This window comes from Acinonyx jubatus, chromosome A1 (assembly GCF_027475565.1).
Source record: "Acinonyx jubatus isolate Ajub_Pintada_27869175 chromosome A1, VMU_Ajub_asm_v1.0, whole genome shotgun sequence".
Taxonomy (NCBI): Eukaryota; Metazoa; Chordata; class Mammalia; order Carnivora; family Felidae; genus Acinonyx; species Acinonyx jubatus.
The window spans coordinates 154,013,267-154,040,889 of record NC_069380.1 but is presented as its reverse complement, the minus strand read 5'-3'; the positions used below and the strand labels follow the sequence as shown (position 1 = coordinate 154,040,889).

General features: G+C 35.5%; 1 protein-coding gene across 12 annotated transcripts in view; it reads left to right on the top strand.

Moving 5' to 3' along the window:
* FAM172A (family with sequence similarity 172 member A) overlaps window positions 1-27,623 on the top strand; it is a 424,698-nt gene that overhangs the window by 51,801 nt on the left and 345,274 nt on the right. For 10 of the 12 annotated variants that reach the window (XM_027038012.2, XM_027037994.2, XM_015065295.3 and 7 more), the window contains one exon: window positions 3,377-3,477. The exons of the other annotated variants lie outside the window; for them this stretch is intronic. In XM_027038012.2, the coding sequence (XP_026893813.1) occupies window positions 3,377-3,477 (101 nt within the window). The remainder of the gene's footprint in view (window positions 1-3,376; window positions 3,478-27,623) is intronic. 12 annotated transcript variants of the gene reach the window in all.

The following is a 27,623-nucleotide window of genomic DNA, read 5'->3' as shown; positions in this document are numbered from 1 at the left end:
TGGTTGAATTCTAAGGATAGAATGTCATTTTTAAGGATCTTATTTTTAGTATTATACAGTTCACTTTTGAATTCAGGTTAATGGTGAATATCTTTTAAGAGAGGTGAGGATTTGTATACAGGAAACTGGGTCTCCATGCTAACCCCCTAAAAGGGAAATTTTAACTTAGTATCTTTGGTGACTTCTTTTTTAGCTTTATAATGACAAAAATTCTTATGAAAGCTTTGAAATTAAATTTTCATTACCTGATTGAAGCTTCTAATTTTGTATAAAGGATTTTAAAGTAGTTGGATAAAATAAGAATTTGGATACAAATTTTACTCTAAGCCAATTTGTAACAAAGGGGAAGAGATTGTACTTTACCTTCATCAAATTGATACCTTGTTCTTTCAGATAACAGTGCATTTTCAAATACGTCTTGTGTTTAAAATGCCTGCTTAGCCAATTTTCCCATTATTACAGTCATGTAAAGCCCAGCTTAAATGTCCTTTCTTGATGAAGAACTCAAAGGCTTATCCCCTTTTACACTCACCTATACTCCCTATGCCCTGGTGCAGTATTATGAGGAAGCACACTTTAGTATCACTAAAAAATAATTGGCCTTGTGGCAAACCATTTGAGTTTGAATATTGTCTTCTACAATACCTGATATTTATTGAACTCTTAATACATGCCAAGAAGTGTCCTAAATACTTTCAACTTATTAATTCATTTAGGCAAGTGATAGCATCTTTTGGGTCCTAGACTCCATAACAAATCTGATAAAATATATGGATACATTTCCCAGAATAGCACATATTTTAGGTGTACATGTGAAACTTTACAACTGATTTCAGGGGACCTTAAGCTAAAGTGTCGTAAATCAGATCTTTGACACTCACTGGCAGGATTGTCCAAATCTTTGAGAAATGCCATATTTGCAAATGTGATCAGGTATTTTTTTCTGGATAACGCTGCTCACATTCTTTGCCTCTTAACCTTCTTTTTACCTTTAACACTAGTGCTAATAGTTGGCTATTTTGACAGGGCCCATTTTTCCTAAAGCATCAGAATCTTTATCACTTTATGAGAATTATGATATCAAAAAATGAGTAAGTTAAATGAAAAACAAAAAACAAAACACCTTTCTTTGTGATGTAGGTGCAAGTGGTCTAAGTAGTCTATTAAAGTCACTTACTGGCTTGGTAAGTCACTTCCCTTTGACACAGCAGTCTCACAGAAAGTACATTTTAAATTTCAGCTGCAGAAATATTATACATTACTATATATCAGGTACCTTTAAGGTTACTTTAGTCAAAATCATAAGTTTTAGATTAGCAGATGCCCTCAATCTACCTGCACTGGTATCTTTTTTTTTTTTTTTTTTTTTTCAGATTTACCCATTACATGTAGCTTTCTTTTCCATTTCAAGTTATTTATTTTTTTTTAATGTTTATTTTTGAGCTTTGAGGGAGAGAAGGAGAGAGAGAGAGAGAGAGAGAGAGAGAGAGAGAATAAGTGGGGGAGGGGCAGAGAGAGAGGGAGATACAGAATACAAAGCAGGCTACAGGCTCTGAGCTGTCATCACAGAGCCTGACACGGAGCTCGAACCCATGGACTGGACTGTGAGATCATGACCTGAGCTGAAGTTGGACGCTTAACCAACTGAGCCACCCTGGCACCCCTACCTGCTTTGGTATCTTAAATGGGAATTTCCCTTTCCTGTAGAGAAAAACAGATACATCTTGTAATTTATATGGCATCATCTGACCAAAAAAGAGTATTGTAGTGATCCAACACAGTATCTCATGTTGAGAGTATTAGAGAACTCTACAAATAAGGATTAGCTCTTATTTGCATATTAAAAAGTTAATTTTTATATGTAGTGAAATTGATTCATAAAAATAGTGAAGTAGTTTTACTTGGGGTCGTATATTTCCTGGGTTTAGTTTCAGTGCTATAACTTTCAAGTTTTTATCCACTCCTTCATGCCCTCATTGAAAATCAAATAGTAAGTTCCACTCTGAATGATCATGTCCTTCTTTGGGCTCTAAACTCTTTCTTGTGCCTTACTGCTCTTAGCATAGAGTCCAGACCCAATATTTGAGCTTTCTACTGTTGGTTCCCAACAGGTTCTCCAGTGTTACACAGTTTGGCTCAATACTTTTTGTTTCTGTTAAAATGGATTGTTCACTATTATTTGAACTTTCTGTCCATTTTATACAGTTTTCTTTAAATTGCTGGGTAGAGGCAGGAGAGAGTAGGTTAAAGTAATTGGCTTGTGGTATGTTTCTCTCCTGATTACCAGGGGAATATTCCTGGGACAGAATGAAGACAAAGTGGCCTGGTCTTTTCTCTTTATAAACATGCTGATACTATAAACTTTTAGTGAATACAGACTAATGTTTGCTATGAACACAGTCTTTATGGAATGCTTTGAGCAGGATGGCTGATTTGGCATTGCTTATGGTAAACGAACATATAGCAAACATATCTGTGGAAATAGGAGGTATATTTCTCTGAAGAATATCATATAAGTAGTACCACTCTCTGGCACATAAAACTGAAGTATTTTATAACCCAAATGCTCACCAGTGTATGAGGTAACCTTTTTGCCTCACTTAGAGACCTCATTTAGAGACCTCTCTGGACCAGAGTGCTACTACTGAGAGGAAAGGATCTAGGAAGAAATGCCCAGGCTATCCCAGACCTCTCCCTGCTTTTCTTTGCCTGTGACACTAGATTGCTTATATCTTTGATATTATTAGTAAACGTATTATCAGTAAAATCTCAGAATTGAGTGTTGACTGCCTTGACAGTCCAAACCTTTGTTGGCTCACTTCCTTTCTCCTATTTTCATTTCTTACTCATACTTCAAGACCTGGTTGAAAAATCACACTAGACCTATTCTAACCTATAGGGATCTTTCATTTTTCCAAACTTGTTTTAGACTTTATTGTCTACAATGAGTTGCCTGTGGCAGGTTTTAGATTGTTGATTTGCTTCATTCTTGTTTAATTTCCTGAAAAGTTGCTTAACTTTTTAATATTTACGCTTTTACTCCTCAGGTAACCTTTAAGCTTAGGAACTGGGACTATGTTCACAGCTGTAGCCAGCAAGGACCCTTATACATTATAGGCCCCCAAATGTTAATTTAGGTTAGAGTAATGCAGATCAGAATTTGCTTTAGAGTAATGAAGGTGAAAACGCAAAGCATTGAGTATGTGGGGCCATTCTCTTACAGTGTTTAGATGTTTGCATCATGTTGATATTTGAAGAAAAAAATCTAATGAAAAAATGAAACTGTTCTGAGAAAGTTCAGACATTATTTGTCATACTTTTCATATTATTATAAATATGCTCTGAGTCATAGCAATACTGTTTGTTTATCTTCTAGAGGGGCAGTTAAGACACATAAAAACTGGGGAACCATTTGTTTTTAACTACCGAGAAGACTTGCACAGATGGAACCAGAAAAGATATGAAGCTCTAGGGGAGGTATGGTGATATATTCAACTTTAACTCCCCCCCACCCCCAATTTTGAATAGTCAGAATGAAAGTTGTAAAGCTAAAACGGTTCATGAAGTCTTTCTAAAAAAAAAAAAAAATGACTTGAAAAAGGTTTTGCATTTTTTGTTTGATTATTTTAATGGTTATATTTGAAACATATTCTAAGTTTAAAAATTTATGTTTTTATGTAAACGTATGCTTCCCATGACCTTAATGTTTGGTAGTGAGTCATTACATCAGAAAACAAATTCTGCCAAATTTTATGTTTTAAATGTTTTTAGGAGGTTGAAATCTCTGCTGTGCCAGGTGGAAAAGTGTTACTTGAAATGCTTATCTTCAAAAAAAAAAAAAAATTACCAATGTTAATTATATGAGGTGATGGATGTGTTAATAATATTAATCTTCTTTATCATTCTATAATGTGTGTGTGTGTGTGTATAATATATATCAAATCATCACATTTATTCCTCAATAAAGGTAAAAAAAAAAGTGCTTATCTCTGTGAAGAAGATTGATACTCGTTTGGCTAATAAATTGGATCTCACCTACTTACCTTTGACTTGATAAAGGATTAGGCCTTGTGACCATTTAGGTTCTTCCCGTGGTACTACTGGTAGGAACCCTTGAAAATGTCATTTGTCATTCAGGTGAATGTTTTTTAAAGCCAAAGGTTTTACTCATTCTATGTCATGTTAAGTATTTTTAATAAAATGTGTATGGACGCATTTGTTAAGTGTGGTAACTATACACTAGTTTAGTTCTCTAAGGATAAGTTGATGTTTCTGTTTTCTGTTTTGATTCCTTACAACACTGGTTAAATGGTAGCATAAAGAATATATGAAACTAAATTTATGTTTCCTGGGAGCCAATTCTCCATGTGTCTCTTGAATTTCTACATGTGTCTGAGCAAAGTCACTGACAGCTTTTGATGTGGTCTATCTTTTTGAGGGTCTTTGTATAGGAAACAACTTGGAAGACAGAGATTGTGTATTCCTCCCAAGGCAGAGAGCAGATTTTTTTTGCTATTCAAGAAAATGCTCCTCCCTTCCTGCACTAATGGCAAAGCAACCCCTTACAAGACTGGGCTTCATAAATGTTGAGGTTCCTTAGCTCTACAGTGTGTTCAGCCTCTGTCCTTAGCCTGTTCACATTGCCTTTTTGGGATTTGAGGGACAAGAGAAAGATGAAGATAAGCTCATGCTGCCTGCTCTACACTGAGTAATAGTCTTTTGTCGCTGACACAGGAGTCTAGTGTCTTTTAGCAGTATCCATGAAACAGTAGCAGGCTAACTTGTTAGCTTGCAAACAGGATAAAATATCAGGTCCCTCAAAGTTCTTGATATTGTTCTCCAGCATTTATATCTTTTTAAAAAAAATTTTTTTAAATGTTTTATTTATTTTTGAGAGAAAGAGAGACAGCATGAGCAGGGGAGGCGCAGAGAGAGAGGGAGACACAGAATCCGAAGACAGGCTCCAGGCTCTGAGCTGTCAGCACAGAGCCTGATGCAGGGCTCGAACTCTCAAACCACGAGATCATGACCTGAGCCAAAGTCAGATGCTTAACCGACTGAGCCACCCAGGCACCCCTCCAACATTTATATCTTAAGTATATGTAATGCCCTGAGTAATTTCTGCTGCACATAAGATGTCTGCCCATTTCCACTTGAATTAATTATATGCTGCATACTGGTAATATGTTGATAATAGAATATCCATCGTATATGACCTGAGAGAACTGGGGATGTTTGCTTTGTTATATTTGTATGTGGGGCTTACATTTTACTCTTTTCCATAAGCCATGTGTATTTGTTCACTTGGACAGGTGCTGTTCTCTGAATAAACTTTGTCCTTTTTTGGCATCTGCATCTTTTTCAGCCTTAATCTGTATCCTCTAACATCATCCTTTCAAAATTTAGCAACTGTGTCTTATTAGATAATCCCATGTGCAAGTGATTGCTTTCTCCTAGGATCTGCTGCCTTTTGTTTTTTGGACATACGGAGGGTCACAGATTTAATTTTTGGTGGACCTTACTCCATGATAATCAAAATACAGTAAAACCTTGGTTTGTGAGCATAATTCATTCTGGAAATATATTGTAATCCAAAGCACTTGTATATCAAAGCGAATTCCCCTGGTAGAAATAATGGAAACTCAGATGATTCATTGCACAATCCAAAAATATTCATATAAAAATGATTACAGGGATGCCTGGGTGGCTCAGTCGGTTAAGTGTCCGACTTTGGCTCAGGTCATGATCTCGCTGTTTGTGAGTTCAAGCCCCACATGGGGCTCTGTGCTGACAGCTCAGAGGCTAGAGCCTGCTTCAGATTCTGTCTGTCTGTCTGACTCTCTCTCTCTGTCCCTCTCCTATTCACATGCTGTCTCTCTCTGTCTCTCAAAAATAAATAAACATTAAATTTTTTTAAAAAAAAAGAATGATTACAATACTGTAATGTAATACAAAATAGTAAAGAAAATACAAAATATAAAGAAAAATAAATAAATGAACCTGCCCTTACCTTTAAAAACCTTTGTGGTTGGTGTGAGGGAGACGAGAGAGGAGGGTCATCGTGTAGGATGACTTCCACTGTCACTAATGGAATCACTACTATTTATTGACTCAAAGGAATCTTTTTCTGAACGGGGGCCATTGTATGTGCTTGCACAGATGTTGACTACAGTACAGTATTAATAAACTCTTGTCATACTGTATTTAATGTAGCTGGCAGTAAGGCAGCAGAGGAAAGGGTCTATATCTGCAGGCAGCCTGACCTAGAGTGGAACAAAGCATTCCTAAGCTTACTCTTGTATGGAAAAGCAAAGGGCTGTCCATAGGTTATTTGAAGTGATAAAAAAATACACTAGTGCCAAAGTTCTGAAAAACCACTGATTTCTGCCAGACATCACACCCTAAGACCAAGCATCTAGGCACATGAGATGATCACCCACAATGTAGCAAGACAGAGACAGAGAAAAACCATTGGCTCAGTTGTGATCGTATGACATTTGGTGTCATAGGCTACTTGTATTGCAAGACATCACTCGTTTATCAAGTTAAAATTTATTAGAAATGTTTGCTCATCTTGTGGAACACTCGCAGAGCAAGTTACTCGCAGTCTAAGGTTTTACTGTATCTTGAACTGAATGATTATATATAGCTATATATAGAGAAAATATTCTACGTTATCTAGATTTTTCACCTCCTGTGCCTGTATTCACATTTGTGTTGATGATCAAGTTGGCCCTAAATGATCACCCCAAATCACAGGATTTATTCTGTAATGCAGTGTAACGCAAATTTAGATCATTGGACTCCTGAGCTTCAAGTACCAATCCCATTTACTTCCATATATATATATATATATATATATATATATATATATATATATATATATATATATATATAGAAAGTAAACATAACTTTCTAGCATAAAACTTGTCGCAACAAAAGATCCAAGAATTGGAGAAGGAAGTCTGGTTGTTACAGCCTTTTGTTCCATACCATCTTGCTTCTCACATCCTGTTTGAAATACTTATTTTCATTACTAATCTCACTGTTGAAGGCTGGTTATTAATTGAATTTCATTTCCTATATTTTAGCATTGAGATGTATGAGTTTTAGTTATATACGAATAAGAACACAGTTTTCACTATGGTGAATTTGTTTAGTGTTCATTATGGTGGGATTTAATAATACATAGGTGTACCTATATTTTGTCCATATTTCTTCATTTCTATTTCTGAGCTATGCTTTCCAGTTAGATTTAACTACCGTACTATCCTTCGTTCATACCTTGTACTTTTATCTCATACTGTTTTCTCTCTTTGAAATGCCCTCTCTCCCTTGTTCACAACACCCGTACCTCCACCTGCCTTAAGGTTTTGGCTCAGATGTCTTCTTTTCTGGGGAGCCTTTTCTCATCTCCTCTGCTACTCTCTCTCTTCTTTTCTTCCCAGTTCCTTTTTTCTGATTCTCTTTTTTCTGCCTATCTTGCCTTCTTCCAAGAATGATTTAAGGTGACTTTAAATATGAATATGCCATTTAGCAAGGTTAAAAATTAAGTTAAAAATAATAAAATAGAATTTTAAAAAAGAAAATAATGTTAGTAAACTAGTGGCATGAGTTTGCTTTATTTCTCTCAAGCTACTTTACTTTGTGTCACAGTGTTTTTTATGCATATCTTTAAGCAATTTGGGAAAATTTTCTGTGTTCTCATATTTGTTTAATAGGAAATGAGTGTGTTAACACATATGTAAACTAGTATGAATTCTGGACCTATGCATTTTAGGAAATTTCTTAATTTTAGGAATTTGAACATAAAGATATATTTTCATATCAGAGTAAAGGAAAATGATATGCTAATGATAATTTTCCTGTTTGTAAAAATATTTTCCATTATTTGCTAATTACCATTTAATTTCTAAATTTTAGAATTTTACTGCTTTGCTGATTAAAATTATTTAATTAAAGGTAGTCCATGTTTGTGGCATTTTCTTTTGGAAAATTTTTTCCTTCATAGTCACACTCTAGACCTCTGTTGCTATAATTCAGAAAATAGAAGTTCATGTATAATTGTCTAAAATTCCTAGAACATAAATAAACCTTTGCATTTAAATCCTGGAAATAATTTAGTATTTATTGTTACCAGTAAGATCTCTAGCTCGATTAAATGAGAACCTGTACAAAGTATCTCACCACATCCTGAATATAGAAGCATTTAAAAACCTTTCTTTTCATGGATGTGAGGGTGGAATACAGAAGATAGTGTAAATTTGAGTTTCTTGTCTAGAAGCCTGCCTTAATAAACAACTTCTGATACACTTAAGATTGAAGTTTTAGGGAAACAGATTCTGACTTTAGCCAGCAATCTAAACCAAAACCCCTTCTATGTTTTTTTAATATGTTCCTACTAAATACTGAGTTTTGTCTTCACTGGAAAGCTACTATGTATGTTTTGCAACTGCCGTTTTAGTTTATGTTTATTTCTCTCTTAAGGAGATTATTATAGCAGTCATTCAGCAGAAATTGTTTTTAAGACTTGCTCCTGAAATGCTCTGTCATTTCTATGTAAATTAAACTTATTGTGTAAGTAAAATAAACTGAGATGTCAGTTTGTTTTTAGAATGCAGTTCCATAACTACACAAAAGAATACTTCTTACATTTACATAGTTACGTTTTTATAGTCAAACAAATGCTTTTGCTAATATGTATTTTTTTTTATTTTACTATCTACATATAGCTTGATAAAAATATATAGCCTATAATAAGTTTGGATAATTTATCTAAATTTAGAAAGATACTGTCTGGGTTTAAGGCGGTGGGAGAGTGGTGTGAAAGTGTAACTTTCAAAATAGAATTCTTTAGTATATGTTATATGCTAGAGTTGAATGCCTGAGAATAATGTTTCTGGTAGGCTCAATCAGAAAGACTGGAAAGGCCATCATGTTAAGTAGTAAGTAGAATGATGAAAACTCAGCATGTAGTTTTTAAAATTTTCCCAACTATTTCTTTCATGTCATTGCTGAATTACTATTAAGTGGAGAATTCATAATCCAGCAGAAATTCTAATGAAAGAGAGATTTGATTTTCTTGCCTAATTTGGATCTTTGCATTTCCTTTAATATTTATCTTTATTACCTGTTTAAGAATTAATAAATTGTCAATGTGTTTAATTAGAGAATAGCAGTGATAAAGTAGTCTTATGGTGCATGGCTCTTTATTTTTGGATAGAATCACAGGAAAACAACTAGGGGCATAATTTTTTTCACGTGTGAAGCCATCTGGTCCTGCATTTTTGTTTGTGGGAGTTTTTTGATTACTGATTCAATTTCTTTGTAGTTATTGGTCTGTTCAAATTTTCTGTTTCTTCCTGTTTTAGTTTTGGTAATTTATACGTTTCTAGGAATTTATCCATTTCTTCTAGCTTGTCCAGTTTATTTGCATGTAGGTTTTCCTAATATTCTCTTAACAATTATTTGTATTTTTGTGGTGTTGGTTGTTATTAACCCTCTCTCATTTGTGATTTTATTTATTTGAGTCCTTTTTCTTTTCTATTTGCTAAATATCACTAGAGGTTTAAAAATTTTATTGGCTTTTTTTTAAGAACAAGCTCCTGATTTCATTGATGTGTTCTATTTTTTTGTTTTTTTTTTAGTTTCTATATCATTTATTTCTTCTCTAATCTTTATTATTTTTTTTTCCTTCTACTGACTGTAGGCTTCATTTGTTGTTCTTTTTCTAGCTCCTTTAGGGGAGTTTGAGACTTTTCTTACCTCTTGAGGTAGGCCTATATTGCTGTAAACTTCCCTCTTAGAATTGCATTTGCTGCATCAAAGAGACTTTGTACCATTTGTTTTCATTTTCATTTCTCTCCACGTAATTTTTTATTTCTTCTTTTATTTCTTGGTTGATCCATTTATTATTTAGTAACATGTTATTTAACCCCCATGTGTTTGTGTTCTTTCTAGATTTTTTTACATGTTTGATTTCTAGTTTCATAGTGTTGTGGTCAGAAAAGAAGCATGGAATGACTTGGATCTTTTTGAATTTGTTGAGACTTGTTTTATGGCCTAATATGTGATCTTTTCTGGAGAATGTTCCTTGTGTACTTGAAAAGAATGTGTATGTTCTGAAAATATCTGTTAAGTCTATCTTGTCCAGTCTATCATTCAAAGCCATTGTTTCCTTGTTGATTTTCTGTTTAGATGATCTGTCCATTGATGTAAGTAGAGTGACAAAATCCCCTACTATTATTATACTAATACTGATTAGTTCCTTTATGTTTGTTATTGTTTTATGTATTTGGGTACTTTCATGTTGCATACATAAATATTTACAATTGTTATATATTCTTGTTGGATTATCTCCTTAATGTTTATACACTGCCCTTGTTTGTCTCTTGTTACTGACTTTGTTTTAAAGTCTAGTTTGTCCAGTGTGTTACTACTCCAGCTTTCTTTTGATATCCATTTGCATGGTAAATGTTTCCATTGCCTCACTTTGAATCTGCAGGTGTCTTTAGGTCTAAAATTGGTCTATTGCAGGCAACATATAGATGTGTCTTTTTTTTTTTTTTAATATTCTGACACCCTGTGTCTTTTGATTAGAGCTTTTAGTCGATATATATTCAATGTAGTTATTGACAGATATGTATTTATTGCCATTTTATTGCTTGTTTTGTGGTTGTTTCTGGAGATTTTCTCTGATCCTTTCTTGTATTTCCATGTTTTGCTGATTTTCTTTAGTATATATTTGGATTTCTTTCTCTTTATTCTTTGCATGTTTATTTGTGACTTTTGATGTGTAGTTACCATTAGCCTCTTCTGTATATAGCAATCTGTATTAAGTTGATGGATATTTAAGTTTGAACCCATTCTTTTCTCCTCTCCTCCCCACAATTTAGGTATATGTTATTATATTTTATATCCTTTTATCTTGGGGGTTCCTTGACTTATTTTTTCAGGAATATTCATTTTTACTGCTTTTGTGTTTCCTGTCTTTATATTATCACTTTTGCTCTCTCCTTTCCACTCAAAGAGTCACCTTTAGCATTTCTTATAGGGCTGGTTTAGTGGTCATAAACTCCTTTAGCTTTTGTTTGTCTGGAAAACTCTTCATCTCTCCTTCTGTCCTGAATGATAGCCTTGCTGGATAGAATATTCTTGGCTGCACATTTTTTCCCATTCAGTACTTTGAATATATCTTGCCACTCCCTTCTGACTTGCCAAGTTCCTGTTGAAAAATCTGCTAGCCTTGTGAGTTTCCCCTTGTAAATTAATGACTTCTTTTGTCTTGCTTCTTTTAAAATTTTTTTTATCACTACACTTAGCCAATTTAATTACAATACGTCTTGATGTTGGCCTCCTTTTGTTGATTTGATGCGAGTACTCTGTGCTTCTGGATCTGGGTGTCTGTTTCCTTCCTCAGATTAGGAAGTTTTCACCTATTATTTCTTCAGATACATTTTCTGCCACCCCTTTCTCTCTCTTCTTCTCCTAGTACTCCTGTACTATGAATATAATTATATTTGATGTAGTCACTGAGTTCCCTAAGTCTTATCATTTTGTGTATTTCTTTCTCTTTTGTTCAGCTTCATTGCTTTCCATTACTTTATTTTCTATGTCATTAATTTTTTCTCTGCTTCTTCTAGCCTGTTATGTATCGCATCAAGTGTGATTTTCTTCCCTATGTTTATGGGGAAGCAAGAGCAAGAGAGCATGTGTAAGGAAGGGGCAGAGAGGGGGAGAGAGAATCCCAAGCAGGCTCTGCACTGAAAGCATGGGGCTTGATCTGAGGTACTGTGAGATCATGGCCCGAGCTGAAATCAAGAGTCGGCTGCTTAACTGACTGAGCCACCCAGGCGCCCACATCAAGTGTGTTTTTAATCTCATTTATTGCACTCTTCACCTCTGATTCTTTTTTAAGTATTTTATCTCTGTAGTAAGGGTCTCACTGATGTCTTCATTCTTTCCTTAAGTCCAGTTAGTATCCATGTGATTGTTTCTTTAAATTCTCCTTCAGGCATGTTACTTATATCTTTTTCATTTAGATCTCTGGCCTTGACTATATCTTGTTCTTTGATTTGGGATAAATTCCTCTGTCTTCTCATTTTGTGTAAGTCTTTGCCTGCTTCTCTGTGTTATAAAAGCCAGTTATATCTCCTATTACTGAAAGTAATGACCTTATAAAGAAGGGGTCAGTAGTGTCTAGGGCCTAGCACTTTTGGGAGTGTGTGCTTTGTGTGCTCTTCTGTTGTTTTCTGGCTGCTCTGTCCTTCAGGCTGGTCATCTGCAGTAGTTCTTCTTGCCTGCTTTTGGTAGTGGTTATTTCTTGGCCTGAATGTGGCAAGTTTTAACTAGGTGTGCTCTGGTCTGCTTGTGAAATGAGACCTGTCATCACCTCCACTGGAACTGAGGCCCTGTAGAGCCCTCTGGTCTGGAGACATCGTGTTGGCAGGGGTTTTTGCTGGTCTTCTGGGGTGGGGTGCACCACACTGGGACTCAGGCAAGCGTGACTGAGAAAGGCAGTTCCACAAACTCCTGGTGGATGAGACTTCATGTAAGTAAGTTAGGTAGCTAGTGTCCATGCTGTGCTGCTTCCCACAGGTGACTCTGTATTTATGGTAAGGGGTAAGGGAGAGAAATGGCACTGGCCAGCTCCTTTGTTCCAGGAGCCATGTCTCTGTGAATGCTGCCTCTCAGGGACATGCTCAGAGAAGGGCAAAAAATCTCTGCATTATGTGCCCTAGACACTCTTCCAATTGCTATTTCCAGGTTGTTTGGAAATATTCCCCCAGGTTGTTTGCTTGCCTTGTCTCCAGGCACTGCAGTTCCCTCCAGGCTCTATCCTAGCCAAGCCCACTGACCTTTAAAACTCCAGGTTTTAAGCCCTGCTGATTTCAACAACTCATGAAATTCAACCCATCTAGTTTTCCAAGCCACTGGTTATGGGGTTGTTAAGTTTGTTTTGTCAGTTTTCAGGTTGACTTCTGGTGTATTTAGGATGTTTGATAGTTAGCAAGTTGTATTCCTGGGATGAGGTTGAGCCTAGGGTTGTCCTACTCAGCCACCATCTCCTCTTAAGGCTTTTTTTTCAATTGCCATATTTAGGTATTTGGAATAGGAACAACTTAAGGAACAATAATACAAATTAACATTTTAATATTAAAATCTTTAAATATAATATGATTATGTGTGTATAATTAATACCTTAATATAATGTGAAATTCACAGATCTTATGTTGTGACAGAAAGAAATGGCTAGCCATCCAGAAATATGGGTCCTAATTTTGGCTCAGTACTATCTGTATGACTTTGGAAAAAGAATATTTTTGATACACCACTATAATGTGCAAAAAAAATTATTCATACTGTTGTGATGAACAAGTAGGATGTGTACATATGATATCATTTTATGTTCCAAACTTGCCATGCAAATGCTAGGAGAATGGAATCAAAAATAGAACTGTGCTGTTTAACATTTCTAATTTAACTTTATTATTAATATTATAATTGTTTAATTTCTAATTTTTCTTTCCCCTTCCTCTCTCTTAGTCTACTTATTGCTGACATCAAATTTAACTTTCTCTGGTAGAAATGAAGAACCAGGGTTGGTCAGCAGTCTCCTTTGATTTCCATCTGTCTTTAGCATCTAATTCTATAAGTGGAATACTATATCTAGGTTGGTGTTAGTAATTGGACATCTTAGAATTGAAGAAGTAGTCACTGAAATAATAAGAAAACCCACTTGAGAAAAACTGTAAGCCTCTTTAAAACAATGTAGCATTGACATATGAACAAACTTAGAGACCAATTGAACAGAATACGAAGTCCATAAATACATTAAAAGTTTTCAAATACACGTGGAAATATAGTTTATATTATAGTGTAGTTGTAAATCACTGGGGGAAAAGGAACTTTAAGTAACTGATAGATAATCATTTGTAAGAATATAAAATTTGACCATTCATCACAATGTGCACCAAAATGAACTCCAAATGGATCAGAGGTCTAAACGCAAAAAAAAATTAAATTAAACCCATGAACCCAATAGCATTGATTGTATTTTTGAAATACCAACCCAGTATCAATGATTGTTGTTTTGAAATACTGTTTCTCATTAAAGCAATACAAATTCTTTGGAGAAATGTTTCAGTGTGTGGCCAGAAACAATTGATATGAGTCTGGAATATCTTGTAATATTAGATAGCAAGGAAGTTGTCAAAGAATACTATATTTTTCTAAGACTTGAAAAGAAAAGGCCCAGACAAAACAAAACAAAATAAACCCCACAAAAATCCTCACCAGTGGGCAATATGCAGGAACAAGCAGTTCAGGGAAAATAATGCAACTATCCTTAAACATATGAAAAGATGTTTAACTTCACTCAGAGCAAGAGATGTGTTAATGAAGACTGTGTCAAAGTAACATTTCTCACCTGTCAGGTTTACAAAAATCTATAAGCTTGATGGCATACTCAGGCTGTGGTAAGAAAGGACCTTTTTATATGTTTCTCATGGGAATATAGAATAAAGTAGTATAATCCCTTTAGATGAGAAATTGCCAGTGTTGTACAAAATTACAGATGTATTTTCCCTTTTGTGTGAAAAATTAGGGGAAAATGCATATATTGTTTTTTTTTATTTTTCTGAAAAAAAACCTGGAAAATAATCTTGAAATTAATATTTATGGGGAATTTGGAGGAATGAGATGAAGGGATAGCATTGAGAAATCTCTAATACCTTTTTGTATAGTTTTGATTTTTGAACATTGGCATTTTAATATGTTAAGGAAAAAAACATACCACAAAATTTAAAACAGGATGAAGTGTATATGTAGTTAGTAACATAACCAAAGAGGAAATAAAGAATTACTTCTGAGGCCTTTTGGATACAGTACTTGGTACTTCCTTTGTTGGATTTTTCCTATGGTTGAGAATGGCCAGTGAAATGTTAAAATTAACTCATTGGTTTTATTGTTAATAGTGATACTGGTATAATAATTTTGATGCCATTTTATGAATGTGGTTTTTAAAGCAAATAAGTAAATACGTAAATGTAATTGTGAGCTATGATTTTCAGGATTAGAGAAAAGAGATCCAAAATGTAACAAAGCAATTAGGAAAACCCATGTAGAGAAAAATTTTAATTTTGGAATATCACTACACACTTACTATGTTTTCAAAATGTATATTCCTGGTTCTACTCACTAAAAAGGCCTGGAGATAGTGGCTCCCTCTTACCAGTGAGTGCACTTAGTGGTAACATTTGGTGTCTAAATGCATTGCCTAGTAAAAGGAGCCAGGGGTCATTGAAGAAAAGGTTGATTCCAGATCAGGGACTGGAAATATAGAAGATGAGCCTATCACATGATGTTTTACCAGAAAGGATACACTTACTCTAGTGGAAGTATGTGAAAAGGACAGAATAGCCAATCTGAAAGGGCTTATTTTGGCCAAAATTGGGTCAATTTGAGGATAAAACAGAATAAGCATTCTAATGATTATAAAACACTTAATAAAAAATCACCATGTCTTAATATTTAAAAAAAATCTAGTTAATTTACCATAATCAGATGAAAATTATGTAAAAATTGGTAATCAAAAGAAAATAATTGAGCAGCTAATCTTTTTATAAGAAACTATATAGTTCATTTGCTAGTAAAGAAGGAATATTCTTCTCTATCAAAGGGTACTGGCTAGTAAAAGTAGTAAATATGATAGAATTAGAAAGTCAGTTTTGCCACCTATGATAGCATAATTCTAAAAATCGTTTTGGAAAAGTCCCATTTTTCTATTTCCTCAAACACTAATCTAGGTACTACTGTGAAGGGACTTTGTAGATGTAATTAAGATTACTCTTCAGCTGAGTTTAAGATAGATTATTCTGGATTATCTGGGTGGACCCCGTGCAGTTACAAGAGTTTTGAAAACTGACAAAAAGGCAGAAGAGTCGGTGGCAGAGATTTGGCAGAAGAGGAATTAAGAGAGATGTAGCAGAAGGAAAGCCAGAGGATCCAAACATGAGGAGGATTCAACATGCCATTGTTGCCCTGAGGTGCAGGGACCAGAGGGAAGCCTTTGGGAGCTAAGGGTGTTCCTGTGCTAATAGCCCTCAAGGAAATGTTGATTTTAGGTCTGCAACCTCCTCACTGGACTAGATTTTGCCAACAGCCTGAAAGAACTGGGAAGCAAATTCCTTCCAGAATCTCCTGATAAGAACCTGTAGGCTGATGCCTTGATTTTGGCCTTGTGAAACCTGGAGCAGAGAAACCAGTAGAACCAATGCAGACTTGTGATCTACAGGTCGTGAGATGCTAAACTGTGTTATTTAAAGCTGTTAAGTTGTGGTAATTTTGTTCCATTAATAACAGAAAACTAATGTACAACCCCTCCACAAACTAATGAATTCAGATAATAATCATCAATGGATGCTTATCTCATCAGGTTAAAGGATATGAGGGACTGTTTGCATAGTATATTTGCATAGAATATTTGCATAGTATCAAAGTATCTCCTCAGAGATTTCTTGCAATTGTTAAGGGAAAAATACATACCTTAAAATAGATCTAACTATGGGCACTTTACTTAAGTAAACAGTTAGTATTACTAGTAATAGAATAACTTGACACTGAGGGTTTTTTTTGATGTGATGCAATTTGAAGTACAGAGTATTAACTGAATATTCTGGTAATATATTTTAAATCTGACTCTAATGAGACCTTTAGATGTATCTTCCCATTTTCATGAGATATAGGAAATAGGGAAAAAAGTAAATGACACCACAAGGACACATTGGACAAAGCATACTATTTTTAAATGTTTCTTTTTTTTTTTTAATTTTTTTTAACGTTTATTTATTTTTGAGACAGAGAGAGACAGAGCATGAATGGGGGAGGGGCAGAGAGAGAGGGAGACACAGAATCGGAAGCAGGCTCCAGGCTCTGAGCTGTCAGCACAGAGCCCAACGCGGGGCTCGAACTCACGGACCGCGAGATCGTAACCTGAGCTGAAGTCGGACGCTCAACCGACTGAGCCACCCAGGCGCCCCTAAATGTTTCTTAAGAAAGGAGAAAAGCCTACAGAAATAAAAAGCATATATGCCAAAATGTTGTTAACAGTTGTTCAATGGAAGTGGTAAGTGTAAAAGTATTTATTGTATTATTTTTCAACTTTTCTATATGTTTGGAAAGTTTCACAGTTAAATTTTGGGGGAAAAATGGAAGATGATAGGAAACTTGAAAGAGTTTGAGCTTCTCATACATGAGTGGGGAAGGCTTTACTTCAGTGTTTTTGAATAGTACAGATACTGTTTTGTTTGGGACCCTTCAAATATTAGAATTGGTATACTTTTCTTGAGGATAACAGCATCCATTCTAGTATTTGGGTTGTCTTCAAATAGTTTTTTCCATTTTTAAGGGATACTTTACTTAGTATTATGGGGCATAAATGCATTTGGAGCCAGGAGGGAAATAACTACGTCGGTGAATGTTGTGGCACAACTTTCTCATGCTCTTACATGTTTTTCTATGTATGCTAAGAATTCAAGGCCCTCCCTACTTTTTACATAGGCCATTTCTCACAGTTGTGTTTGTGGTAAGTGATCTTGAGGGATAGGATTGCTTACAGCTTTCTATAAAGTGGTAGGCTCCTCAAGCTTCATATTCCTCACCGTCATGTCAAAGTACTGTGGGTACAGCATCCATCCAGGCTCATATAACGTGACCCCCTAGGAATTTAGGATCCAGGGAACCAATGTATATACATGGTTATGCTATGTCATGATTAATAAAGATCTTTGTCTCTGACCCAGAATTCTGTGTCTGCTGTCAGCATCAACAAAACAGTAACAGGCTAACAGATTAGATAATAACTATGGCAAAAATCAAATCTCTGACTTTGTTGTTGAGTGTTCATTAGATAGATTCTAGAGTAATCCCTCTGTTTTCAGTCTGACATCTCATTTCTACTCTTCACTGGGAGTAGGTCTGCTGGGTCAATAGCCTGCTTTCCCAGTTTTATTGGGTGGAATTACCATTTATCCAGTTATGTAAGTCAGAAACTTCATAGTTCTTTTACTTTTCATGTTTCCCTTGTGACCAGGTCTTGTTATTTTACCTTCTTAGCTCACATCTTTCTTCACCTCCACTGCTTTGGTTCTGCTTAGGTACATATCACCTCTTAACTCTTTACTACAATTCAGGTATGGAACTGAATTGTGTCTCCCTCTCAAAATTTACATGTTGGAGCCCTAAGCCTTAAATGTGATTGTATTTGGAGATAGGACTTTTAGGAGATAATTTAGGTTAAATGAGGTCATAAGGGTGGGGTTCTAATTTGTTAGGATTGGTAGCTTTACACAAAAAAGGAGAGAGTGCGAGATCCCTCTCTCTCTCTCTCTCTCTCTCTCTCTCTCTCTCTCTCTCTCTCTTTTTCTGCACACACTGGGAAAAGGTCATGTGAAGACATAGCAAGAAGGTGACTGCAAGCCAGGAAGAGAGCTCTTACTAGGAACCAAATCAATTAGCACCTTGTTCTTGGCCAGAAATATGAGAAATAAATTTCTGTTGTTTAAGCTACCTAGTCTTTGGTACTTTGTTATGGCAGCCTTATCAGACCAAGGCAGTGACCTCCAATGTGGTACATCTTGCCTGCCTCCCTCCCACCATTTCCATCTCTTTGACCTTGTTCTTACCACTACTACCAGAGGTACCTTTTAAAACTGCAACTACGATCAAGTTTGCCTGTTTCAGAACCTTTATATGTTTCCCTACAAAATAAAATTCAAACTGCTTGCATTCTCAAAGCAGACATTTCATGAGTTGGCCCTACTGTATTTTTCTGGTTTGAGTTTCACTTGCCTTTCCTCTCTTGTCTAGTCCCCACTCACCCTATGCTTAAAGCTGTAGAAATTTACTTGTGTTTTTTTTTTTTTTTTTTTAATTTTTAACATTTATTCATTTTTTGAGAGACAGAGAGAGACAGAGCGTGAGTGGGGGAAGGGCAGAGAGAGAAGGAGACACAGAATCCGAAGTAGGCTCCAGGCTCTGAACTGACAGCAACAGTGCCCAACGTGGGGCTCAAACTCACAAACTGTGAGATCATGACCTGAGCCGAAGTCGGATGCTTAACCAACTTAACCACCCAGGCACCCCTATTTGTGGTTTTCTAATATGCCAGTCTGTTTTATATCTCTGGGCTTCTTCTCATGCAGAGACCATTTAGTGCCAGGGGTGTTGCTTCACCACCCCCCTCCCATCTGCTTGCAGACTATTTATTCATCTTTCAGGCTTAGATCAACCTCTAAGAAAACTTACTCTGATCCGTATAGTCTAGAATGGACATGTCCCTCCTTTGTGTCTCATATGTGCTTTTAAAATGTTTCTATTATAACAGCTATTATATTTTATTTCCCTTAGTGTTTATCTCTCTCTCTCTCTCTTTAGTAAATGTGTCAGGGCTAAAGTAAGCCTAAATGGATACTGTGTTAGGGTTCTCCAGAGAAACAGAAACAATAGATTGTGTATATAGAGAGAAATAGGTTATTTTAGGCAATTGGCTCTTGAACTTGTAGGGGCTGCGTGAGTCCAAAATCTGATCAGTGACCTACAGGCTGGGGAGTGAAGGAAGAATTTATGTTGCAGTTTGAGTTCAAAAACAATCTACAGGCAGAATTACCTCTTGCTTGGAAGCTTTTCATTCTATTATGCCCTTCAGGTGTGGTTGAGGCCCACTCACATTACTGAGGGCAGCCTGCTTTACTTAAAACCACCGATTTAAATGTAAATCTCATTCATCATCCTCACAGAAATAGCCAATATAATGTCTGACCATGCATCTGAGGACCATAGCCTAGCCAAGGTGACACATAATGCAGATGGTGATCATACCTGCATGTAATTTAGTATGAATGTGCCTTAAGACTTCACATCACCTTCTTCAGGCTCAGGGTGGAGTCATTGCCTGAGGGAAATCTGGCCCACCTTGTGTTGCCTCCTGCTCTGTGCCCACAAGAAACCCACTGTTTCTTTCTCTCCTGTTCACTAGCTTTCCACCCAGAGAAGCAAAGGTGATACATGTCTGTACAAAGCACACTACGTCATGACAGGCATGTGGCAACTATATTTTGTCCATTATAGCCTTGAACCTTTCTATGCTTTCAGTCATTAAAGTGTAGTTACAGAGTGATCAGTTGGGTGCGTGTTGCATAGTGAATAATTTGATGGCCCAGCAGGGAGCAATTCCTAGTAATCCCTTACCAAATGATATCCTTTGTAGTACATGTAACCTGAAAAGTAATAATCAAAAGATACTGGTATAATAGTAGAGTTCCATTTATTCATTAAGAATTGAACCTGTTCATCATCATAGTAAGTGACCAAAATGTCTCCAATATGATGCTACTCAGGTTAGATCTTATCAGGTTCCAAAGCAGAAACCGTCTTGACAGACACATAGCTTCACCCTTTGGGGTCTCTGGTATAGTTGTTCTGAGACACAATATAATTTTCTTGCTATCAACCTATGTCAAGGCACCACTGTAGTGTTAGATTTTACTAATTGCATACGTATTCATTCATTTACCTTCAACTACTATTTCTTCTTTTTGTTTTTGACTTTAACCTCAACTTTTCTACTTTTGAAAGGAACATCAGGTTTATCTACAGTTCAGTGGAGACTAAAAAGAACAGTCATTGAAGTCAGAGGAAAACCATGAGACTTGTGATGTCCTTAAAGCCATGTGAAGAATATATATCAAGGAGAAGGAATGATGATTTCTGTACACTGAAGTCACATGGAGATGAGTGGAAGTGATTCATGTAGTTCTCCTGACTCATCTCCCTGGCTAAGTGTATTTCTTGCCAGCTCCACTCTGAAGCCAAAATGCTATTCCAAAGTTACAAACATTAATCCCTTCTATTTCATGGCGACTTTAGGATAGAGGCCTGACTACTTCATGTGGATTACAAGGTCTGAGCAGAACTGTGTAACTTCATTTCCTCTGTCCTACTCTCAACTCAAGCCATTATGAACTTAATGAGTTATTTGGAGTTTTTTTTTTTTTTTTTTCACAGCCTTAATATGGCCTCTCTTTTTTGCATGAAACACTTCTTTCTCCTTTTGTCCATCTAACTGCTAGGCATCCTTCAGGTAATAACTTCTTTAGTGAGAACTTCTCTGATCCAGGATTAGGTTAGATTCTCATAGATGCCGGTATTTACTGTCATAACTTAGGGCACATTTTGTTTTTTCTTGTGTTTAATGTCTATCTTTCTTAGATACTTCTTTCTCTCTGAATTGTAAGCTAATTGAAGTCAGAGGCTGCTCATTTGGTTTATAACATTGTTCCTGGTGCCCAGCAGAGAGCCTGGCACAGGACCAGTGCTCAGTAATATATTTTACCTGAATACTAAATAAAATAACAGTATGATATTTCTATTCAGTTTTATTATGGGATTTGAAGCATTTTTCCTGTTGGGACTTCACGTATTTATGTAGAATGGGAAGGTTTGACATTCAAGTAGTAATAAACCCATTTTTAAAAAATGTTTATTTATTTATTTTGAGAGAGAGAAAGAGAGAGGAAGGGAGGGAATGAGCAGGGAAGGGGCAGAGAGAGAGGGAGACACAGAATCCTAAGTAGGCTCCAGACTCTGAGCTGTCAGCACAAAGCCCAACATGGGGTTCAAATTCACGAACTGCAAGATCATGACCTGAGCTGAAGTCAGTTGCTCAACTGATTGGGCCACCTAGGCACCCCAAGCCATTCTTTGTAATGCTGTAAGTCAGTAATTTAAGTTTTTATTTATTTATTTTGAGAGGGGGGAGAGGTAGAGAGCGAGGGGAAGAGAATCCCAAGCAGGCCCCATGCCCAGTACTGAGCCCAATACAGGACTCCATCTCACCATGGTGAGAACATGACCTAAGCTGAAATCAAGAGTCAGACATTTACCGACTGAGCCACCCAGGTGCCCCTATATCAATATTTTAAACATAGTAACTTCTTTTAATGAAGTAAGTTGAGCATTTAAGAAGATCATCTTTGGGGTACCTGGGTGGCTCAGTTGGTTAAGGGTCTGACTCTTGATATCAGCTCAGGTCCTGGTCTCACCATTGTGAGATCAAGCCCCGTGTGAGGCTTCTCACTGAGCAGTGGAGGCTGCTTGAGATTCTCCCTCTCCCTCTCCCTCTCCCTCTCCCTCTCTCTCTCTCTCTCTCTCTCTCTCTGCCCCCCCCAATAAACCAATATTAAAAAAAAGAAAGTAATCTTTTCTTTATAAAATAATTTTTTATAAATTAGGTCTTTAGTTTATTAAAGGATAATTTGGAGATTATAATGTTTACAATCCAAGTTAAGATCCTTGTTTGTAATAGTTCTCCATGAAAATCTAGCTGATTTGCCATTTTAAGTTATATAGATAATATGATATATTTTGTTATTTAAAAATAACTGATTAATTGGTACAGATTCATACATGGCCATGCTTTCTGAAGTGTGTGTGTTATATTATTGCCATACTGTGAACATCACTTACTGATGTCTGAGACATTGTCTACACCATCCCTCTCACCTGGTCTTTTTATAGTACTATCACACAAACTTCACCTTTTGTCTTAATCAAAATTCCTGTCAGAATCTGTATTTTTTATTTTCACATTATTACCTTTATTAGGAAAGGTGGTGAGATTTCCTGGCACAATCTCCTTTTTGGGTTATAGGGTTTTCTAAGTAAATGCAATTTTATATGAGACTTATTTTCTTTGGTGAACAGATTATTCTCTTAAGTATTTAAAAAACGCTCATAGTCCTTAAAGTATCTGAAACAATTTGATTATTTAGAGGAAGCTTTGTTAATGAACTTCTGACTCTTGTCCCACTAACTTATTGAAAGACTAGTTCACCCTAAATATTGTGGCTAGTGTTGGATATTCTCTAGTAGTCTATGTTTCTTTACCTCCAGATGATTTTGTTCCCAAACTTATGTATTCCAGGTGTGCTTTTCATTATAATTCTATGAACCCAAGAAAACTGAAAGAAAAAGGATTTTTGTTTTTCTGAAAACAAAGTTGTATAATTAGGAAAGATTGAATAAAGGCAAGTACTGAAAGAAACCATGAATGTAATTAGTATAAGAAATTGTGGTGTGTGTGTGTAGAAAACTATAAAGTTCAAAGACACTTGCACTCATTACAAGTGTTTCTTAAATATTTACAATGTGTTCTACCCACTTTAAAGAAAGTAACTTAGAAATCATAGATGTAGCATAATGGGTGTGACATGTAAGAAAGACAACACCCCAGAATTCTAGGCAGTAGAATAATACTCAACAAAAAGGCCTTGGTTATATGAAAGAAAATTGGTAAATGAATGCTCATATTCCTAAAAGTGTATAGGACTTCTACTCCCAGCCAAATTAGAGTAAGAGGGAAAGAATTTTTCCCCTGACTTAAATAAATAAAAAGCCAGAGAAAACGTATGAAACAGTAGTTTTCAGACATTGCACAATAGCTCACTGCCTGTGGAGAGGCTCCAGGCGACAACATAAGGAGAGGAAACTGAAACATAGCCTGGAGGTGTCACTGAGTTGCTGAGACAGAGTTTAGAGTTTGGAGGCCAAGCTGGCTAGGATTTGCTCAAATTTGTGGGGCAATATACTGGAAAGGAAAAAGCTGGACAGAACCAAAAAGAGAAAATGCTCTGGAGAACTTGTGGGCTTACCTTCAGTTTTTGGCTGAGTATTGAGCAGTGTGTGCATGTGAACAATCTACTAACATGTATGCTTTAGTAATCTGCTATAGACAGGGATAAACTACTGGAAAGGAGCAGGCAAAACAATTTCTAAAGTTTTCCTTGGGCCAGGAATATTTTGTGTGTCCATGAGTGATAGTGAAATGATCTACACATGCGACATTTGGTATTTCTCAGAGGAGCATTGCATTAGTGCTGGAATTAAATTAACTGCAGACTAAAGGCTATTCAAGAATTGCTTCTGTAAAGCTTAAAAACATCCTCACAAGAGCTAAACAGTATCAAAGTAATTTAACTGCATTCCACAATCCCAGAATAAAGCCTCAGGATATTTTAAGGAATACAGTAAAATCCAGCAGTCAACATAAACAGTGTCTGGCATCCAATCAGAATTACCAGGCAGGAAGAAAAGTGGAGGATCTGACCTGTAACCAGGAGAAATTTGGATCAATAGAAATAAATTAAAAATGATACATAGGATAGAATTAGTAGATAAGAACATTAAACGTTCTATTACAGATATATGTCATAGTTCAAGAAGATAGAGAAGTGCATGAGCACGATAAGGAGGGAAATAGAAGATATAATAAAGGTCCAAATTGAACTTTAAGAGATGAAAAGAATAATAACTGATTTGAAAAATACAGTGGATGAGATTAATAGCAGATTTGACACTGCAAAAATAAAGATAAGTGAACTTAAAGCATAACAATAGAAGCCACCCAAAATGAAACAGAAAAGAAGAAAAGAATGAAAATAAGGAACAGAATTGTGGACAATATCAAGAGGCCTTAGATATTAATTATTGGAGTGCCAGCAGGAGAGGAAATGTTTGACAGAAAAAAATGCTTGAAGAAATAGTGAGTGAAAGTTTTCCAAATTTGATGGAAATTATAAATCCAAGACTTAAGAGGTACAGTAAACCCAAAACAGCATAAACTTGAAGAAAATTACATAGTCACAATGTAATAAAATTGCTGGGGCTACCCGACTGGCTCAGTTGGTAGAGCATCCAACTCTTGTTTTCAGAGTCGTGAGTTCAAGGCCTACCTTGGGTATGGAGCCTACTTAAAAATAAAATTACTAAGAACTAGTGAGAAATTCCTAAAAGCAGGTAGAGATAAAAAGATACCTTAGATTTAGAGAAATAAAAATAACAGTGATAATAGATTTTTCATTAGAAGTAGTGCAAGCCAGAAGATACTAGAGTTTCAACTTCAAAGTTCCAAAAGCAAGAAATCAATCTTGAGTTATGTTACCAGCAGAAGTACTATTTGAAACTGATGGCTAAATAAACAACTTTCTAGGCATATAAAAGCTGAAATAATTCATCAACATCAGATAATTATTACACAAAATATTGATGGAGATCATCTGGCAGAAGGAAAAATGATACCAGATGGAAATTTATGTCTGTACAAAAGAATGGTGAACATGGTAAATGTTAAATATGTGAGTAAATATGTGTTTTTTAATATATACAAAATTTCTTTAAAAGACAGTTGACACAATTACAGTAGGCAAAAAGTCTGAATAAATATTTTTGAGTAGAAGGTGCACAAATAGACACCAAATGAATGAAAAGATGCTCAACATCATTAGTCATTAGGGAAATACAAATAAAAACCATCAGATTTCACTTTACATCCACTAACATGGTTATAACCAAATAGAAAGTTAGTAACAAATGTTGGTGAGGATGTTGAGGTAATCAGATCCTTCATGCATTGTAAGTGGGATTGTAACATGGTGAAGCCATTTTAGAAAGTAGTTTGGAAGCTCCTCAATATATTAAACCATATGACCATAGAGTTACTGTATGACCCACAGATCCCAATCCTAAGTGTATATCTAAGAGAATTAAAAACCTATGTCCACATAAAACTTGTATGTAAATGTTCATAGCAGTCTTACTCATAAGAGCCAAACAGTGGAAACAACCCAAAGGTCTATCATCTGATGAGTGGATAAACAAAATGTATATCCATACAGATAAATGATATTTGGCAGTAAAAATTAATGAAGTACTGATACGTGCTGGAATATGAATGAATTTTGAGAACATTATGCAAATGAAAGAAACCAGACACACACGCACGCGCACACACACACACGCGCGCGCGCACACACACACACACACACACACACACACACACACACACACACTGAGTTATTCTAATGTATGAAATATCCAGAAGAGGCAAATATAATAGAAACGTAAAATAAATTACAAGACTTTAGGAATAGGGAAGAATAGGGAGTGACTACTCGTGGGCAGGTATTTCTTTTGGGGCATGATAGAAATGTTCTAAATTTAGATAGTGTTGATGTTTTCATAATTGTGTGACTGTGTTAAGAAACATTATAGGGCACCTGGGTAACGCAGTCATTTAGGCTTCTGACTCTTGATTTCGGCTCAGGTCATGATCTCCCAGTTCTTGGGATCAAGCCCTGTGTTGAGCTCTGCACTGACAGCATGAGGCCTGCTGTGGATTCTCTCTCTCCCTCTGTCTCTACCCCTGCCCTGCTCATGCATGCTGTCTTTCTCTCAAAATAAATATACCTTAAAAAGAAAAGAACCACTGAATTGTACAGTTCAAAAAGATGAATTTTATTGTATTAAATTATAACTCAGTAAAGCTGATAACAAGATAATTGACTTTTTAAGGAAAAATAATTATAATGCATTGTAGACTTTAAAGTATATGTACAGATAAAGTGTATGATTATAGCAAAAAGGTTGAGAAGAGAGAAATGAATGTATTGTAAATTTCTTCTCTATGTGAAATGATATAACATGAAGACAAACTCTGATACTTTAAAAATATATACAGTGAATTGTGGACTAACTTGATGAAAAAAGAACACAAAGATATTTAGTTAATAAATTAATATTGGAGGTAAAATGATACATCTAAAAAACTCAGTATAAAAGAAGCCTGGAAATGAGCAAAAAGGGAACAAGGAAGACCTCAGAGAAATAGCAAGAAGTCAGATTTAAATTCAACAATATTACAATTATTTTAAACATAAATGGTCTAAAAGACCCAACTAAAGGGCAGAAAATGTCATATTGGAATAAAAAGGCAGCTTAGCCTTATGCTATTTTTAAGAACCTGCTTTAAATAGGAAGACACAATGTATAAAAATAAAAACATGGCAAAATGATACCATGTTAGCACTAATCACATGGAAGCTGGAACAATTATCTTCATATCAGAAAAATTAGATTCCAGAGCAAATAATGTTACTAGGGCTAGACAGGGTCATTTAATCATGATAAATGAATTAACTATCAAGAGTAGTTTATAATAGTTATAATAATCATAAAAGAGGAGTTACAATAATTCTGAAAGTTTATAGACCTAATAACAGACCTTTAAAATGTATAGAGCAAAAACTGATAGAACTGAAAGAAGTGGATAAATGTAGTTACAACCAGAGATTTCAGTATCCTTCCTAATAACTCACAGAAAAAGTAGATGAAAATCAATGAGCATATAGAAAATTTGAACAATATTATGTAATGTCATCAAATTGATATTTTTAGAATATTCCATTTAACCTAAGAATACACCTAAAATAAAATAGACCACACTCTTGGCCATAATGCAAGTCACAACAAACTTAAAAGGATTCAAGTCATAAAAAGTGATCATATATACAGTACATTCTGATGGAGAGTTATATGGAAAAACCCAGTTTTATTGTTCAAATCTAAACAATGCAATTCTGAATAACCTGACAGTCAAAGAAGAAATTCCAAGGAGAATTAGAAAGTTTATTTAATATAGTGAAAATGGAAATATAACATATTAAAACTAGTGGGGGTGCACCTAAAGCAGTGTTTACAGGAGCATTTATAGCATTAGCTATTTATATTAG